Source organism: Hippoglossus stenolepis, chromosome 4 (genome assembly GCF_022539355.2).
Source record: "Hippoglossus stenolepis isolate QCI-W04-F060 chromosome 4, HSTE1.2, whole genome shotgun sequence".
NCBI classification, from domain to species: domain Eukaryota; kingdom Metazoa; phylum Chordata; class Actinopteri; order Pleuronectiformes; family Pleuronectidae; genus Hippoglossus; species Hippoglossus stenolepis.
Window position 1 is genome coordinate 21,590,964 of NC_061486.1, and position 18,100 is coordinate 21,609,063.

The window sequence follows — 18,100 nt, forward strand, 5'->3', positions numbered from 1 at the left end:
CCAACAAACAAGGTAATAAGTCAGGACGTATAAGTCATAGTTAACATTCACCCATTCACACAGTGCTTCATTAATCAGGCATCTCATTCACATTCTGTCATCAAGAGCGATTTGGGGGTTAGTGTCTTGCCCTTAGGTGAGTGGAAGAGCTGGGAAACAAACCACCGACCCTCCAATTAGTGGATGACCCACTCTAGCTCCTGCTGCACAGCCACCCTAGTCGTAAAGCTATGTTTTTTTTCAGATCTTCTAGATGAACGTCCAACTGGAAGTGCATTGTATAAATTCCTCAGTATGTAAACTGTTCAAATGGTTTATTTACAAAAATGACACGTGGAAGTGAGTGTTCACATCCATCAACATTATAACTGTAAGAGAAGCAAACATACTGTCAGTCATGTCTATGTTACAAAAATATTGACCTATTTACTATTGTACAGTATCTACAACATATTTATCACTCAAACATTCCTGTTCTTTACTCGTCCCGTATCAAGATTGTCTTCAATGTGTGACATAATCACTTTTTACACTTTTCACACCTCAAATTTTTACCTTTTACGTACAAAAAGCTTCATAACACCTGCTGCTAACTCAGCGGTACAGTTTCCGTCCTACATGTGAAGATGCGAGACGTTTTCAAGGCAGAGTACAGGATCTTTGCTCCGTGTTCATAAGTCAACACTCCTCGACGATTGAACTTCAATTTCACCTTCTGGGCCAGAGAGTTCACATTCTGTGTATGTGTGCTTGTGTGCGTGCATGCATTTGCCCTCATGCTTTGAGTATTCTCCACAGTGCTATTGTTTACATGTATGAACATACTCGTTCAGATTCTTTCTTTGAGCAGTGGCTCTGAGGTCAGCTGCAGGCAGTTAAAAGTGTGTGTGTGGGGGAGTGGTAGGGGGAATGGCAGGGGTGAGTAATCTGAAACGGGATCTGGCTGCGGCTGTTGTTGAGTCCAGGCTGGTTCAAGGGTGGAACACGAGCCAAACAAGTCCATGTCATCCTGGAGAGAGAGCAGGAAGAAGAAGGCAGACACGCTGTGATTAGTAACGTATCTACCCAGAGTCAGCCAGCGGCCGACTTTAAACACAGTCTCGTCCACATCAAACAACTAGTGCTGCTGTCTCTAGTTTCTTTTACCAGCTGCTCAGCATGGACACACACACACAGACCAATGTCCCAGTCCATGAAATGGACGTCCTACATTATTATTGGCTGTCTTTTAGAGGTAAATTATGTGCAGGGGTTTGAGAGAGGTTGAATCTTCTTTCACAGTCTCTAAAGCAGCTTTCAGACATGCACTGAACTCCGGCTAATCTCCAAATATTCTCCAGAGAGGCTGTAAGTGAAAACGCAAATCTCGAGAGGCTCCGCACTGTCTCTAGAGTTTCTCCTAACCGAATGTCCTAATGGGTCGATGTGACAACACAGCAAGAGATCCTCCAGAGGATTCACCGCGAGCGAGTGGGCATGTTGATGATGAAAAAGCGGTGCCACACACATAGAAGACAGACGAAGATGTCAAGAGAGTTTAAGGTGATAAGAGCTGAAACCGGTGTTCATGTGCTGTCAACAAAAACAGCTCTTCAGCAGACTTAATACATTATATCCTTCTGCCGCCTGCTCCACCACCCCTCTCCTGAATCTGCCGAAGGGTTTATTTTGATGTTGTGAACGCGTCTGAGTGGAGAATCTCCTGCTGGGTTGTTTATGTGTGAAAGGCAAACTCCTGACAAAGTCCAGACCCAAATGTGCGGACATCATCTGGAGTTCTTGTCTGAACACGGCTTTAAGGTGTGAAGGCAGCTCTTTGGTATCTAATTTTTTATTTATTTAGAGTGAGTGATTTATTTTTGCTCAGGATCATTAAACAGTTAAACAGATCATTAAAATCGGTAGTGACTCACCTAACTGTGTTGACGTGAGCTGTTTGGGATGAAGTACTTCTGTCACAGCTTCACTGTGGATCTGCCTGCTCCTCTCAGGTGAACTCTCCCCTGACCTGCACCCTTCTTCTTCCCTGTCACCCTCACAATCCTCCTCCATTCTTTCTGTACATTCTGAGTTGCACTGAGGCAAACACTCTGCAGGCTCCCAGCTCCCCGTCATCCCACCAGCCTCCACGGTGTCAAACTCTGGGTGTCCCCCCTGCTGCACAGGTGTGCTCTCCTCATCCAGGTTCCTGGGGGAGCGTGATAAAGAAAGCTGTGGTTAATATCACTGTGAATCTCGGTTCACAGCCACACCCTGTGGTGTTTCATATTCAGGCAAGATGCCTCTGTTTGTTCTCAGCACTTCAAAGGGTGTTATTAGCCACTGTAAATTATATCTTTGATATTAACGGAAATTAGAACGTTGCCCCCAAGGCAGCAGGGCAGCTGTTAGCCTGTGTATTGTCTCCAGGTTTACTGTAAATGAACCAAACTGTGTCAAGTTCTCTCATCACTGTGTGAAGTATCTTACATGTACATGTTTTACTGGAAACAGTTTATTCCCTGTGTAGTTTGGATCAGTTGAACTACTGAAAAATGTTTCCTGTCATGCTGTTGCCCGGCAGTTTGAATAGTGATGATGATGATTTTAATTGGTCACATTTTGTTACTTGTGGGGATAAATTAGCTGCAGTCCTCACCCGTCACTGAGGCTCGTCTGGGACTGGAAGGGACTGTTGTCATGGCTGCGGCCCAGACTGCACCTCTCATCACAGCACAGCGATGGGATAAGGTGGACTGGACCTGAACATCACACACGACATGTTGATATACACATTCCCATCATCAGTAAACTGCTGAATTCAGAATATAATATTTATCTTCAGTTATCAGAAACATTAAAAAAATTGTGGCTGTGGCTTCACAAGAAGTTTGTAGCATTAAATCACATCAGTCGGAATCACGTCCTACCGCAGGAATGTCCGGGGCCCAGGTGACACTGGCAGCAGTGTCTATGGGGAAAGTCGTGAAGCCAGCGGGGGTCCAAGCAGGACAGCTCTGCTCCGCTATACGGACAGTCCTGGGATCTCAGAGAGGCTGCTGTGGAAACACGGTGAAGGACGGTCAACCACTGAGACCTACAACAACCCAGTGCAGAATCGACCCCCTACTGGTACCACTTTAATACTTAATAATTCGTCCCTAATAATAATTACTAGAATGGCACTCGGTAGAGCCCATACCTCCACCAAGTCCCAATTAAATGCGTTCAAACTGCACACACTCATAAATATCAGTCCCCTAAATAGAGAAGTCAATGAATATTGAAAAATAATGTTTAAGAAAGTGGAAATAAAATATTGGGTCCGCCCCCTGATCTGGAGTAGCACCAAAATGTATTGAGTTTTTGCTTAGGTCATGGCCCACCCGTCCACCGGATTTCATGGAAATAGGTTAAGTAGTTTCTGCTAACAAACGCAGATGAAAACATGAGCTCCTCGGTGGAGGTAATCACACATCTACATTAATGGCATGAACAGCACTTTGCTGTTAATATGAGTAAACTTTGGGTTACACAGTCATGATTAATCCCCTTGACTGTCTGGGTTGACTAATTAAAAATCAGTTAATCAATTATTGACGGCTTATAAACTAAATTATGCTTATTATAAGGTGGCAACCCTCTACTTTTCTATGCTCCTATTAAGAATAATAACAGAAATCAGTCTGGAATTAGATTTTCTGTTGTGTGTGTGTGGGGAAATGCTTTACAACCCTTGAGTCCATTAGGCTGATTCAAATTCTTGAGTATAATTTAAAAACCACTGTGTTAGCATGTTGTAGCAGCTTGGGTGAAGGGCGGGGTGCGTGTTTGGACTGAGTGGAATCTACTGACAAAATATTTGACTCGTGTTCTTTTCACGCCACTTTAAAAAAAAAAAACACAGACCTGGTAACGCCTTAGTAACTTGTACCGCACTCTTTGTTTCAGGTGAGCTTACCAGACAAACATGATGTCATTAATTCTTTGCCTTGGGATATTTCACATACTCAAACACTTTGGGCTTCAAGAATGCTGCTCATTATACAAGTTGCCACAAATATGCAACATTAGGTTTTAATAAGGCTTTACACCGAAGATCACGACTGACAGATGAATTGGCACTCTGTCTGTGTAGTTGACAAAAGAGCAAAGAAATCGTGCTCATCCACCTTTATATAATCCTATTTTAAGTCACTTAAAATATTCAGCTACTGCACTTACTGTGTTAAAAGCACAATTATGAGAGGAGCAAAAACTCATTTAAAATAATGTGCGACTTCCACACAACTGGCTGCTCAGCACAGGTGACATGTTTGAGATACATTATCTCCATCTTATCTTCATTGTTTTGTTTTTTTAATGAGGTTGTATAAGTCAAGCACATTTTGGAACACCTTTATTTTGGAAGTCTTGATCAGAGAACAATTTGTACTGGGAATTCATTGGCACCCGGGGAGAGGGGTTCAAGGTTCAGTGCTCGTGCACATGCAAACCTGGCTCGTCCATAGAAAGCAGCTGCAGTGGTACTTGAAAAGTCTGCAAAGCTTTCTTTGAGCCTCTGTGTTTGGTTTGAAGACTCAAATCAAAAGACTTTTCCTGCACAAAAACTTGATTTTGAAACATCTTGTTCAGATTTCAAATGTTGTTTTGGACAGTGCTTCCAGGTGCTGATACTCACCGCTGGGCTTCTTCTCTAGCAGCTGTCTCTTGCAGTAGATGACACACAGGACCAGCAGGGCAAGCAGCACGGTGGCCAGAGCGCTGCAGATGACTGCGGCCAGGGCCATGTCCTGCGGGCTGGTCACCACCGAGGGAAGCGGCACCAGGTTTACTCGCCCACTGCCTGTGGAGGGAGATGAGTGTGAAGTACAGATGAGAAATGTGAAATAACTATTTGATTAACGACATAATCACAGATGTTCACATCTTTTAGTTATGTGGTGAGTGATAATATAAGACTAGACCTATTTGACGGTTTCAGACACAACAGCTAATCCTTAATGAGGCGCAGTGATGAAAATAAACTGGGGAATAACACATGATGAGGAGCAGTTACTTCATATAATCAACACTCCTCAGCCAATCCGAAGCTGCTGGTAACGTGAGACAAATTATTACTTTTCGCCCTAGGCCAGTCATCTCCTCGCTGAGGCTTAATGAAATAAGCTGACAAGTTCAAAGAGAAAACGCCTGTGGTGGATTCTCTCTTTATCTCCCTCGCTCGTTCTCCCCAGAAGATGATTTACAGAGAGTTCGACCCCACCTCCACCCCCGGGCTCCCTCACGTGCTCAACAAGCTTTGAAATCAAGAGTCTGGTCAGGTTTTAGAAATAGGCCAAATGTGAGCATGCACTGTATCTGATGGAGGAAAACATATCAGACAGACGTCAGGAGTGTATTTACGCTTCTTTGTGCCAAAAGTTTCCAGAAATATAAAACATCATGGGTTTAGTGCTGCTTAACGCTCAATATCACAATATAAGACAAACGAACTGACGCAGTTGTTTGAAATATTTGGCTTCATGTAATTATCCTTTCAAACACTTATCGGAGATAAAGGCACAGTCTGTTATAACGATGTGAACAAAGAGCAGCCAGATTAAAAACAGGACTTGATCTTTCTATCACCTTCAAACTGAACAGCAAATTTAAAACAGAGGCAAACACAAAAAAATTACTTTTGAATGTTTCCTGATGCTAATTTACACATCTAGCAACACACGGAAGCTAGATTTTGGCTGTTTTGAGAGGTGGGATATAAATAAGGTTACTTTAAAGTTATTATGTTCACCAGAGAGTCACTAAGATTGTCTGTTTTGAGCAGGGACTGTGCAGTCACTTTATCAGAGCAATACTTGCCTGTTTCTGCAACTGTTTTCTAGACATGGTTGATCTAAGCCTCTGGACTTTGGATTCATCATTACGAACAACCCCATGATGCATCATTCATTGATCAATTGTTTGTGAAATTATTGATTGGTGCAGCTTTAAGGTTTATTCATTGGTCATTTTTGGAAACATAGAACATAAAAGGCTGCTCTTTTTAAGTTTGTCCAGCTGATATAAACAAATTTAAGTCCCACTCTTCAGTTATGTGGATTAGTTGACATTTTAACAGTGCAAATGTTATAAGGATTGAGTAACATACTCTTAGGGGATCATACCTCTGAAATGAATCCCTTACATTCCAGTGGGGGACACTCCACTCTGTGTTAGACAGAAATCGCTAATTACTATAATATCAAATCCTCTGATTGGTCATATATAGTTTCATATTAAAACAAGTATGCTTTCTTGTTCTGAAATGAACAATAAATATGATTTCAGAAATCATATTCAAAGAAACAGTAGTCCTTGACTTTACCAGACATCTGTGTGATAACAGATAAATCAGGCAGCAGCATTACCTCAGCATGTCTGACATATGATGCTTTAAGATGATTTAATGTTATAAATACACCAAATCTGTGTAAATAGTTGATACTGATATGTCTAGGCCTCCATAGTCAGTATGTGGAACGTTTGTACCCCTACATCTACTTTTGGGGGACGTCTCCTCCTTTGTGCTGTTGTACTGCATGGGAGAGGAACGCAACAAATGTCCGTATTTAAGACTGTGTTAATATATTTCTAAGTTTACTCACAAGCTTAAAGTTATTGCGTAGTTCACTAACACATTTCTGAATCGACCGGAGGATTTTGTCATTTGGCTCTTTCTGTCAGAATTCTGATTCTTGTTGTTCTGGGTCTGTTCCCTCATGGTTGAATGCACTTATTGTAAGTCGTTTTGGATAAAAGCGTAAGCTAAATGTAATGTAATGTAATGTAAAAAGGCATTTGTGATGAAGGTTAATACAGAGAGCAGTAAAAGTAAAGGCTGTAATGTGTGTGACAATATGCAGGAAAACAAACAGTGAGAGAAAGTTTTATAATATGTTGAATATAAAGAATGACTATTATGTTTGAGCAAATCTTTTTCAGTGAGTCCTGCTGTTTGCTTTTCAGTCCATTAATCATGGGGACTGGTTTCAACCTTTTCACATCCAAGAGCTCTTTGTAATGCAATGTAAACATTACTTTATCTTTGGCCACTTGTTTTATTCAGCCACGATAGGGGATAAGGGTATTTTAACATTCCTTCTCAGGGGGAAAAATAGAGGAAAAGCTCAAAGCAGCTCTCAAGGAAAGCACAACAGAGGAGCATTAAAGAGTAAACACTGTCAAAATCACGACTTATTACCAGTTATAAAATATTTTTTTAAACTAATAGCAAGAGCGTGTTAAAATCATTGCAGCTGCACTTAATATTTATACATTTGTATTCAATGACTGTATTCAGTGTAGCTAATGGATGAAGATTAAGTCACACTGAAAGGGAATATCACCTGCTAACTCATAAATCACATTCTCACATTTAGAGGTATTCTCTTACTATTAAAGTAATAAAATGCTGTGTATAAAAAAAATGATCTCATTAAAACTGTATTATTTAGCATTTCTCATCTAAGTCTGTCAAAGCAGTGATCACTATGTAGCTGTGCTGTATTAGTGATCCACAGCCGTAATATCTAACCGTTGTGTTTATATTTGGTCTCCATTGTCAGGGTCCATCTGAACTCATCCGAGGTGAGCATCATCTGTCCCACAACACAAAGGCGGTCTGTTGTCAGAGGCCCGGTAGCTGCAGCAAACACAGATAAACACTGGCCCATTGAAGAGCGCTCACCTGCTGATATTATCTTCACACACGGCAGACCAATAAACCACAGCCTTTCACAGACTCCCCGTCTGTTGACTTTATGGAGCTCCACATACTCCAAATAAAAGAAGCACCTATTTACACCTCCGAAGGATCTTTGACTTTGTTCTCTTCAGACTCTTTTAAGAGTATTCTTTCTCTGTTTTACCCTGAACTCTGAATGACAGAAATGTCTCTTTATCGTATTCAAGCTAAGAACTACAAAAACGATGCTCTCTATTTCATGCGCAGACTTTTTAAATGGTTCAAACCAACAAATTTATACCAAGAACCTTGGATTATTATCACATGAGATAGAATGAAGGCATGAACACATTTTTTGTTTGGTTAGTATAAAAAAAGACATAACTTGAAAAGTGCATCTATTTACCATAGCATAGGATAAAAAGAAGTTTCTATGTTAAGGTTTAAGACTGGTGTAGAATTAGAATTACTATTACTAGAAATTAGAATGTTGTTTGGAAGTAGCATAAACGTGCTTCCTAATACTGTGTTTTTGCTTGATGATACAATCTATTATTATTTAGACACTATACTACTTCAGACCATGACCAAACCATTTGACATCTGTGCAGTCAAAAACAAAATCAACTGCTATACACTTTGCTCTGGTTTAAGATACATTTAAATGTCACTGCTTTTGGTGCCAATTTGATTTGATGCCATTTCACAGAGAATATGAAATGTATAAGTTTAGCTAAGGGAAACTTATCTTCTGTTATTCTCTTAAATCTTTCACCATGAATCAATTTCTTCTTCTAGCATTCAGGTGGAAGAATTTAATTATCACTTCTTCTAATGTGTTAACACCAAATATTATTATTGCTGTGAGGATTTGATAATTATTATTACTGAAAGGCTTTGGTTTTAAATGCTGGCAGGCAGCTGTACTTAGGACAATTTCCTGTAACTGTTTATGTATGTTTTGTGCCATCTATGGTGAGAGCTGTATGCAGCTTTGAAGTCTGTGAGCAGGGGCAGTACTGGGGTTTCTTTACATTAAAGGATGGAGAGTTGAGGTTATCAGGAGGAAAAGAGGTTTGTTGGATCATGTTTCATTTTAACACATAACACAGTCATCTAACTGGGGTGTAAATCTGGTTAGAAACAGTAATAATGGGATGTGTGTATAATGGGGGTAAGCTACGCGGAGCAGGTCGTATTCTTCCTACCTGTGAGTATGAATGTATCGCTACATGCCTGTATGTATTAGTATGGTCTAGTCAGCCTTCTGAGATCTACCATGATAGTGAAAAACCCCAGCAGATGAAACACATTATAGAGGCTAAAGGAATCCATAAAACACAATCTCGTTTGTACTTCACTCCAAAAAGCCACAAGGGGAAAAGGGAGGAGGAGAAAGGAGGGGTGGTTGAAGATTTACAGTCTACCCCAGACTACAACTGCCTCCCCTGCACAGCTGCACCGTTGCCCCGGGCCAGTGTGGCCTATTAGAATGATCTGCCCTTTAAGTTTTCACCACTCTCCTCAAGATAACACTGGAGAGAGGGAGCAAGACCTTCAAACATTTGGAAATGCTCCACTGAGAGTTGTGTACGGGCTAACTACCAACTATGTTCTCAGACACAATGGCCATTTTGTTTCGAGGGTCTCCTCCAGTATCAAAACGGGGAAGCTGCACAGATGGAAAAATGAGCAGACAGAGGGATGCCAGTTGTCCCAGGCCTAGTACTCATTACAAAAACAGGGATACTGCTTGCAACTATATAATATATGGGGAAAAAATCTACAATAAACAGAAGATGGTCCAATGAAATCATGATCCACTTGTGAGCAAGTACTGAACAAACTTTTTTTTTTGTTGTCTGATGCCAGAGCTGTCTCCCTTTATTTAACACGGGGTAACTCTGGCTGCGTCCGCTCTGATGCTTAAGCTGCCAAATAAGCCTTTGCAGAAACAGCTGCAGCCTCCTCTGCCATCAGGAAGTCACACTCAATTACCAAAGGTATAAGTTCAGTCGCCTGTTGGTTTTATGTGGAAACCTGAAATCATAAGGTTGTGCTTAACTACTTACAATGGCTGGAGGAGAGAAGTTAATTGGATGTGTAGCCTCCTGGAATGTGAGCACTGCTTTGTGAACATACTGTAACACACCTCCTGCCTCCTTTTAGCATAATGGATCTGTACAGAAGGCAATAAATAATGCTGTTTGAACCAGCATACTCGCCGGCGTGTTTACTCTGGTGCTGAAACAAAACCACGTTGAACAGTGCAGCAGTGCTGGGATACGTTTTGTCTGAAAATATCAATGGAGGTTTTGTCCAAGGAGGTTTGCTCATTTAATCCAAATTGAGTGCTGAAAGTGAGTGACATAGTTGAAGCTAATGTAATCCAGTGTTGGCAAATCCACCATTATGTTTGTGGTATCCTTTTCAGCTTTTGAACTGCTCGGCTTATAAATCCAAGCGTTTATTTGCACTTATAGCATAGCTGCTTGGCTCAGTGAATGAACTGCGGCTCGCTCCACCCTGTAAAGGCAGTGGTTCTGATTACTCCGAGGGCCTTGTGCTGTCATGTTGTGTGTGTACAGGCTTTGTTGTGGCACTGCTGCTTGAGTTTTGGTTCTAGAAGCATTTGGCTAGGAGTTCAATAGTGTGCTGTAGCGGGTCATATTTGCTTTTCGAAAACAGTATCCCTGTTGTTGCTTCATAAAACATCACGTATTGTGGGCTGGGATGAATAGCCCGTATTCATGGCCATTCAACAAAACGTGCAGCCAGTGATGTCGACTGCCAACTGTTAGAAGAAGTCAAAGAAAGGAAAGTTGCTTACAGTGAGGCTCATAAGGAGGTGGAGGGTCCCCACAGGGTATACACTCCATGTCCTGGAAACCACTTAATTTAGTCTTCCTGTAATATCTGTTGAAGAAACAAAATAACATGTTTTAACCTTCAAAGCTGCTGTGAACATAGGAGCATCAGATGTGCACAACTTCTGATACTTGTGTGTGTTGTGACATGTTTGTCTTCTTCATCAAAATAATCTTTTAAGATGAATACATTTTATAAATAACATGAGGTTGTGGTGGGGGTGCGTCTCTCCTCTCACCCCGGCAGACAGTCGCCACACACTGCGTTGCTGGTTGTGGAGCAGTTGCCCTTCTGGAAGCGGTTGATGAATCCACAGTCCAAGCAGGGCTTGCACTTCTGCAGGCTCCGGTCCTCTTTGAAGCGGCTGCTCCGGCAGGGCACACACCGGGCATCCTCTCCATAACCAAAGCCACATTCCTGGGGGGATTAACAGGAGAAATACACCGGGTAAGAGGTGGGGTTGGTGATTTGGTATGATGTGCAGCTGGTGAAAAGAGGGCTTGGATGTGGACTACCGGGGGTCTGGAATTAAAGAATGATATTGGCTCACAGGATCAGAGCAGAACAATGGCCTGCCTCTTTGGAGAGTCCATCTTACACTGGCAATAATCTCCCTGACTCTCTCAGTATGAATGAGCGCCCTTCCGCTGCAAGACCTAGAAAGGCCTGGCATTTGAATAATAAAGGCCCTGGAGGACACCCACTGTTGTATTATTGCAAGTTTATTGGTGTGTTTTTGTGTGACTCTCTCCGAGCAGACTCAGTGAGTGTCCCATTGATGGAGAGGCCAGCAAGCAAAGGAAACACTTAGGGAAGGGGCAAGGATTATAGGAAGGTATATGGAGAAAATACGATGAATACTCTTTTGTGTTCAACACTTGAAAGTGCACTTTAAAACCACAGCTTCTGACTAGTGTGTGAGTGATCTAATGTGAAACCACCTTTTGAGAAATTGTCCAACCGAACCAAGCAAAATCTAAATTTTGAGATGTTTTTTAAGGAGGACATGAAAAGTGAGACCAATTTACTATTTGACTAGGAATAAAGATAGAAGTTCAAGTGTGTATATTGTTTTTGGTTTTTCACACATTTCTGAGTCAAATTAACCTTTTGACATATTTAACATTTCTGTACAGCAACTATAATTAAAGAAACATAGTCTGGCAAAGTTTAAAAGAAATATCAAACATTTTGGTGACCCAATATCAGCACTTATTAACAAGTTTTTTAATGTAGTTAATTCTAAGTATCACTCCAGCTGCTCATGACCATTTCCCAAAGTTTTGTCTTATGTTGTCTCTTTTCTGATCTTTGTCACCTTCACATCCCCTAAATTACATTGGTGACCTCAACCACAAAGTGACATTTATTTGACATCTGATATTACTGTACACCACAGTGAAAAGACCCTGCAGGCATGACATCATACATTGATCATTCACTATCAGCTCCAGAGCAGCTGCCCTCCTGTTATCCAGTGTTGCCACACTGCAATCCAAAGCCGGAACGATAGACAAGGAAGGGGGTCGGGGGTTGCTCATATATCATTAATGTGAAGGTCAGCTTCAAACAGGGCTTCTCTCTTCTCATTCTCTCCTCACCCGTGTCCCATTTCACTGCCCGGGCATGCAGTCCCAGTGGAATGTGGGCACAAGAGTCTGGTATGGGGTTGGGTTTGGGGAAGCAGGCTGGCTGGCAAGAAATTAAAAGGGAAGTTAGAGGCAAAGATGTGATCGTGTGATGGCACCGTACAGTCAGGCTGGAAGATGAGGAATTCAGTGCTTCCAGCCAAACACATGTGAGCCTGACACTGAACCCTTGGGCCAAGCCGGGCCCGAGGTGGACCATCTAGGGCTGGACTTTTGCAGCTGTTGTTATGAAGTCTCCATATTAGGCCTTGCTCTTCAGCAGGGCAGGGTAGTGAACAGTGGAGGTGGGGGGGGAGTGAGAAACAGAGGGGGTGGCTGATGAGTGATTAAATGGGGAAAGGCAGAATAAAGAGGATTCGGATGCCCCATCTGTTGCAAACCATGATCTTGCCTTTCTCGAGAAAAAGAATCTCAGACTGGGACAGGAAAGGCAGGAACCCTAAAACTAAACTGGTCCTCCAGAAAGTGCCACCGCAAGCTACCTCACATTGATTCTGTGGCCCACTTCCATATGAAGGAAGAAGAGGCCCAGTGATGGTTTGTCCTCACTCAGCCCAGGACTGGCACAAGCTTTGTCTGTGGGGCATCACATGGCAAGATGGGAGCTAATGCCACGTAAACATGAGCAGGTCAGAGCACTGAAACAAAAGGAACGTGAAGCCAACTTCTGCCCCTCTGATCCAGGCCACACAGAACATCAAGGAATGCTCCCTTTCTTCTTTTATCTCCACTAACAAAGCTCACTGAGACTAGTTAAGCAGCAAAAAGAAAGACATTACTCTGTGGTAATCTGTCGTGTTGAGGTCAATATGAAAAGGTGAGTGTTATTATTATTATTATACAAAAAGTAAAAGCCTTTCTCAATTGTAAATTGCCAGCATCAATGAAAGAATACATAGTCAATCTGTTAATCCTCCTTGAAAAGATCATATTTTCAGGGTGTGTACATGGTACAATAGTGGCAAAAAATACTACAAAACAAGCACAAACTGACTGAGCCAAATTAATTCTCTATGATGCACCGGCTGGTAGCTAAGAGACCATATCTTTATGTATCTCTGCAGGTATAGTTTATAAACTATGCAAATGTAGAGATAAAGCAATGCATTTGGGAGAAAACTACCAGGGATGTATGCAAATAATAAACCTGTCAAGAAAAACTTCTATCAAATTAAATATCATTTAAAAATGTCAATGAAAATCATCAGAAAAGAGCAAAGTTATATTTAACTTTTAGGTGGTTTCACCTCAGAGCCATTCAAAAAAAGCAAATGGATAAAATTCCCTTTCCCTGTCCCATCTCCTGATCTAGTTCGGGTGAGACTGCCAACCAAAACAGCCGTGCGGAGCGGAGAGAGGGGTCGGGCTGGCTGAGACCCGAAGCAAGTTCAGACGCAGAGATATTTCTGAGATCAGAGGGGAATCACAAGGAGGGCAGCCAATCATCTGATCTGGGAATGAAACAGTGGGAGTTGGTTAAAGCGGCGTTTTAACGGGGACAAAACACACTTCCACTCCCTTTGTTTCCCTCACGCTATTACACTTTCGTGTTTGGCTTCTTAAGACACAAGAATAACTGACCACTGTGATTTTTATCCTGTGCTGCTAATGCACTCCTCATAACTGTGTTTCTCTTTTTGGCTGCAGCACCATCCATCGCTCTGTCCTTTGCCCTGGGAGTGTGGCTGAAGGAAATGTTACACTCTTGCTACATACTACAAGATGTTGACACATTAAAGTTGTGTTCCAGCCTTTTTTTGTCGCTGGCAGTTTTCCAGCCTGCTCTGGAAAGCAATTCACTACTTATCCTTCATGCTTGACACAAGCCGAGACGGAGGAACTTACTATGAATGAAACCTAGAGTGAGATATGTTTGTGTTAGAAAGAAGAACTGGTTTTAATGGTCCCTCTGTGTGGGTGGTTCTTTTAGCTACAGTAAGTTTGGAGGGGCTAATTGATGTTTGTCCGTCCGCCTCAGAGAGGCTTCCAGAGGCAAACTGGGACACATTCCTCTGGGATCTCTATGGCAGCTGCACAGAGGGACTCCAAAAGTCTGCTTCCCTTCCAACCCTCAGCCCTGCCTTCCTGAATATAGATAGATTGTCTTGGTTACACAGAGCTCGGATCAGAAGTTGTTTCTCTGGGAATCTTTCTCTGAGTGCAGGCCCAGGACTCCACTATGAGCCGGTATCCCGCTACCTTCAGAGAAAGAATGAGGCAGCCAATTATTAACCAGGACCCCAGGGTGGCGAGCAGCATTCATGCCTGTTGGGCTGGCAGAGAAACACGAGGACTACTGAAGCGTATTACCAACCACAGAGTGCATGTCTGTGTGCACAGAGATTAAAGGCAACTGGGCTTAAATGCATGTGTTCAACAGATGTCAAGAGTGATACAGACTTTTTTTTACCAGCACTAAAACATGTAGTGTCGTTTAAACCCACATAAAGTCAATCTGCAGGATATTCTTTAAGGCTGCCATTATGTTTCTGATACAAAGACATCCCTCATAGTAAGATAAAATTAAGTGAAATTTATTGGGTCAGAATCTATGTCTGGAGCTTGTTTTAAGGCCCAAAAAACATGTTTAATATATTAGTATAGACCAGATATATTCACGTCCAGTTTATTAGGTACACCTTTTAGTTTCAGAGATGTTTTGATTTATTCACATGGCCGCTTCAGTCACTGTGGAACTGTATTGCACTATACAGATGTTTCTAATATTTAGTCGACCATCATCAATTTAAATGGGGTGTTTTTGTGTTTGTCAACCCGGGTAAAAGAGAGGAAGGCCTTTGCTTACCAACCTTAACTGACAATCTAGAGGCCTGTTTGTACAAAGCACACAAAAACCTGTGGCCAAGGTGGTGAGAAAGATGGTTTTCCCCGCCGAGGGAGCAGCAAGCTTAGGCATGGCTGTAACTACAAACAGCGAAGACAATAAGTTGGACAGGGTGCAACGGGGAAAAACAATGGGAGCCATTCAGCTCTAGAAGGTCAAAAGTATGGGTGTGACTGATTAAAGAAGTGTCGGTGCTCTACAAACAGCCTGGCCGCTCTGTGCATGAAAGAGAGGAAGTGATAAATAATGTTGGCTCACTGGATAAGATACACTTTTATAAACACTGATGTCCAATATGTTCATGAACTCTTTCATACTTTTTACCACAAGCATAAACCATCTGTTTTTAGCTTAAGGAAGTTGATTAAACTGGCCTGTAATTGATCCCTTGTGTTACCATACTTTCCTTTTAGAATAAATAAACTAGTGACAACATTTTCCTTAGTGGCTCTGTTGAAAATGCTCTTGTTTGAACACAGCACTTTAAACAAAACTGCTTCGAACAAAAGTTTCAGTTCATACAGATGAGGTTATTAAAAAAGACTGAATAATTCAAACCTTTGAAAGCTCCTGTCCTGCATCACACTGCTTGCAGGGTTTACAGTTTCCAAACCGGTCCTTGTACTCCTGTTCTCTGCACTCTCTGGTCTCCTCCTCGGCCCTCACAGGAATCTGAGCGGGACACAGTCGTTTGGTGGAAGTTAGAGATTCCTGCATTTCATCATTCTTTTTATTCACATCAGATAAAAGCAGACTCAGTCCAGACCTATATATGCATCATACAGTAATCTATCTAAAAAAAAAAACTGGATTATTCTTGACAACAAATCTGAGATGGGATGAGTTAAGATGAAACTTTTGAGATAAATTGTGACAAATTGTGATTGTGAATATCTAGGAATGGACTGTGATTTAAATTTGATTGATTGATATAAAAATACAGACCTTTTATTTACCATTCCCTTGAACAACACCTCAACAGACAGTCTATACACCCATTGTGAACACAACACAGGTTCAGAAAAGGTTTGCGGAAAAAAATCTAAAACTAGATATGCCTCAAAATGCCCCATATAATGAAACACTTACCAGAGTTGAGTATATGACCTGCACAGTTAGTAAAAGTGTGAGGGTGTGTTGAAGCATCCACACCATGTTGATGGGCCACTTGTGGCTGGAAAAAAGGAAGCAACAATAAAAGACTTAAGATCTTAATAATATGATTACTTTGTTTATAATTTAATATACACTCCATAACCTATAAAAAAGGTCACTGAATTTTAAATTATAGATTATTAACAGCAACACAAGTAAAGCAACCTCACCTTTAACTGCATGAAAGCAGGTGTAGGTTGTCAAGCACAGATTAATTAACTTTTCATTATTGATTATTAACACCAACACAAGAGTAACCTCACCTTTAACTGTACTAAAGCAGGGGTAGGTTGTGAAGCACAGATTTAAAATAACCAGGCGCAGATTTAATTGATGCTCTCTGATTAAAGCTCCTCAGAATGAATCTCTCACAGCTCCCACACACTTTAGTTGTATATGTTAAAAACGCGTTATATTGTGACTTCTCGTTGCTACGCGCAAAGCGACAATCTGTGGCTGGAACTCGTTGCTAAAAGAACTCGCATCGTCAGTAAAGGCTGTATTTAATCATAATACTTAATAATATTCATCTATGGGCGGGAGGTTTGCTGTTCTCGTGTCTCACTGTATCCGAGATAAAGCGAAATACTCTCTGTCGTTAAAGTGCAGAAACTGTTCATGTCTAAAAGCAATGAAGAGTTACTTCTTACCTGTAAAACAACGACCCGCTTAATCAAAGTATTGGTTGTGTTGGTTCCAGAGTCGAAAGCAGACCGGCGAGCAAGAGGTGAGGTGGTGTGTTACCCACCGGTCTGCAGATCACCGTGTGTGTGAGAGAGACAGACAGACAGAGAGAGAGAGAGACAGAGAGAGAGAGAGACAGAGAGAGAGAGAGAGAGAGAGAGAGAGAGCTGACAGCACAACACACACACACACACAGAGAGGAGAGAGAGAGAGAGAGAGAGAGAGAGAGAGACGCCCCAGCTCTCATACACCATACACACACACACGCACACAAAGCTAGAGAGAGCAGCAGACCGAGCACTAACTCAACCCCAACATCAAAGACAGAGAGGGAGAGAGAGGGGGGGGGGGTTCTGGGGTTAGGGTTTATGGATCAGAAGAGCCTTCATCTGATCTGTGATCAGCCTGCTTACATCAGAGACCCCCGCCCCCCCACGGAAACTTTTCTTAACACTCTCTCTCTCTCTCTCTCTCTCTCTCTCTCTCTCTCTCTCTGTGTGTGTGTGTGTGTGGCCCAGGGTCCTCCACTGGTCACTAACATGGTCCCTGTAGTCAACACTGTAAAGTTTAATAAGATATTTCCTGAATAATTGGATGTTAATCCCTCTTGTAAAGTGACCTGAAACCGTTTTGTTCTTTTGAAAGGTGACACTCCCTCTATGACATCTAAAGCTAATCTACTGTCTGCTGCTCACTGTCTATTTGGAGGCCGTCGACATTGAAATGATTTGGATGCGTTCATCTCTATGAGCTCCAGATGACATGACACAAGTGTGCCGCTCCGGGATTGGCAGGAGTTTAGATGACTTGTTAACCCATCTGCCGAGAGGAGCAGGGTTCAATGTCAAGTCACTGATTTTGTCTGCATGGTGGAGAAAAGACACATCAGTCATATTCATACAAACAGTTTAGCTTGTGACTTTTGTTTTATTAAAGTTATACAGTCACAAAAGTTCATTTTTTAGCAAAAATGTTGGGACTAAATTGAGTCCCAAACAATAAAAAAACACACTTTTATAAATATTAATTAAATATTTCATAATCTAAATGTATAAGAAGCAGCCACAGTTATTATCTTTATGGAGAGTTGACCTATACCCAGAGTCTATTTAAACCATTTAGTTCATGACAAAGTCTACATTTCTCTACATTTTCCTAAAATATTTGCTTATACGACTGCAGATTTTTCAACAA

The 18,100-nt window shown here is 41.7% G+C and overlaps 1 protein-coding gene across 2 annotated transcripts; it reads right to left on the minus strand.

Moving 5' to 3' along the window:
- Positions 1-297: 297 nt before the first annotated feature.
- On the minus strand, positions 298-17,063 carry tnfrsf19 (tumor necrosis factor receptor superfamily, member 19). Of its 2 annotated transcripts, none has more exons than XM_035153887.2 (10): positions 16,873-17,063; positions 16,157-16,241; positions 15,626-15,739; positions 10,812-10,990; positions 10,536-10,621; positions 4,661-4,825; positions 2,910-3,035; positions 2,639-2,741; positions 1,914-2,188; positions 298-1,009 (listed from the first exon to the last, which is right to left on the minus strand). In XM_035153887.2, exons 2-10 carry the CDS (start codon positions 16,220-16,222, stop codon positions 1,005-1,007), a joined length of 1,119 nt encoding a protein of 372 aa, XP_035009778.1. In that variant the 5' UTR covers positions 16,223-16,241; positions 16,873-17,063; the 3' UTR covers positions 298-1,004. The 2 variants fall into 2 exon arrangements, with proteins under 2 accessions (XP_035009778.1, XP_035009777.1); XM_035153886.2 differs by having other exon boundaries at positions 2,910-3,038.
- Positions 17,064-18,100: the final 1,037 nt, after the last annotated feature.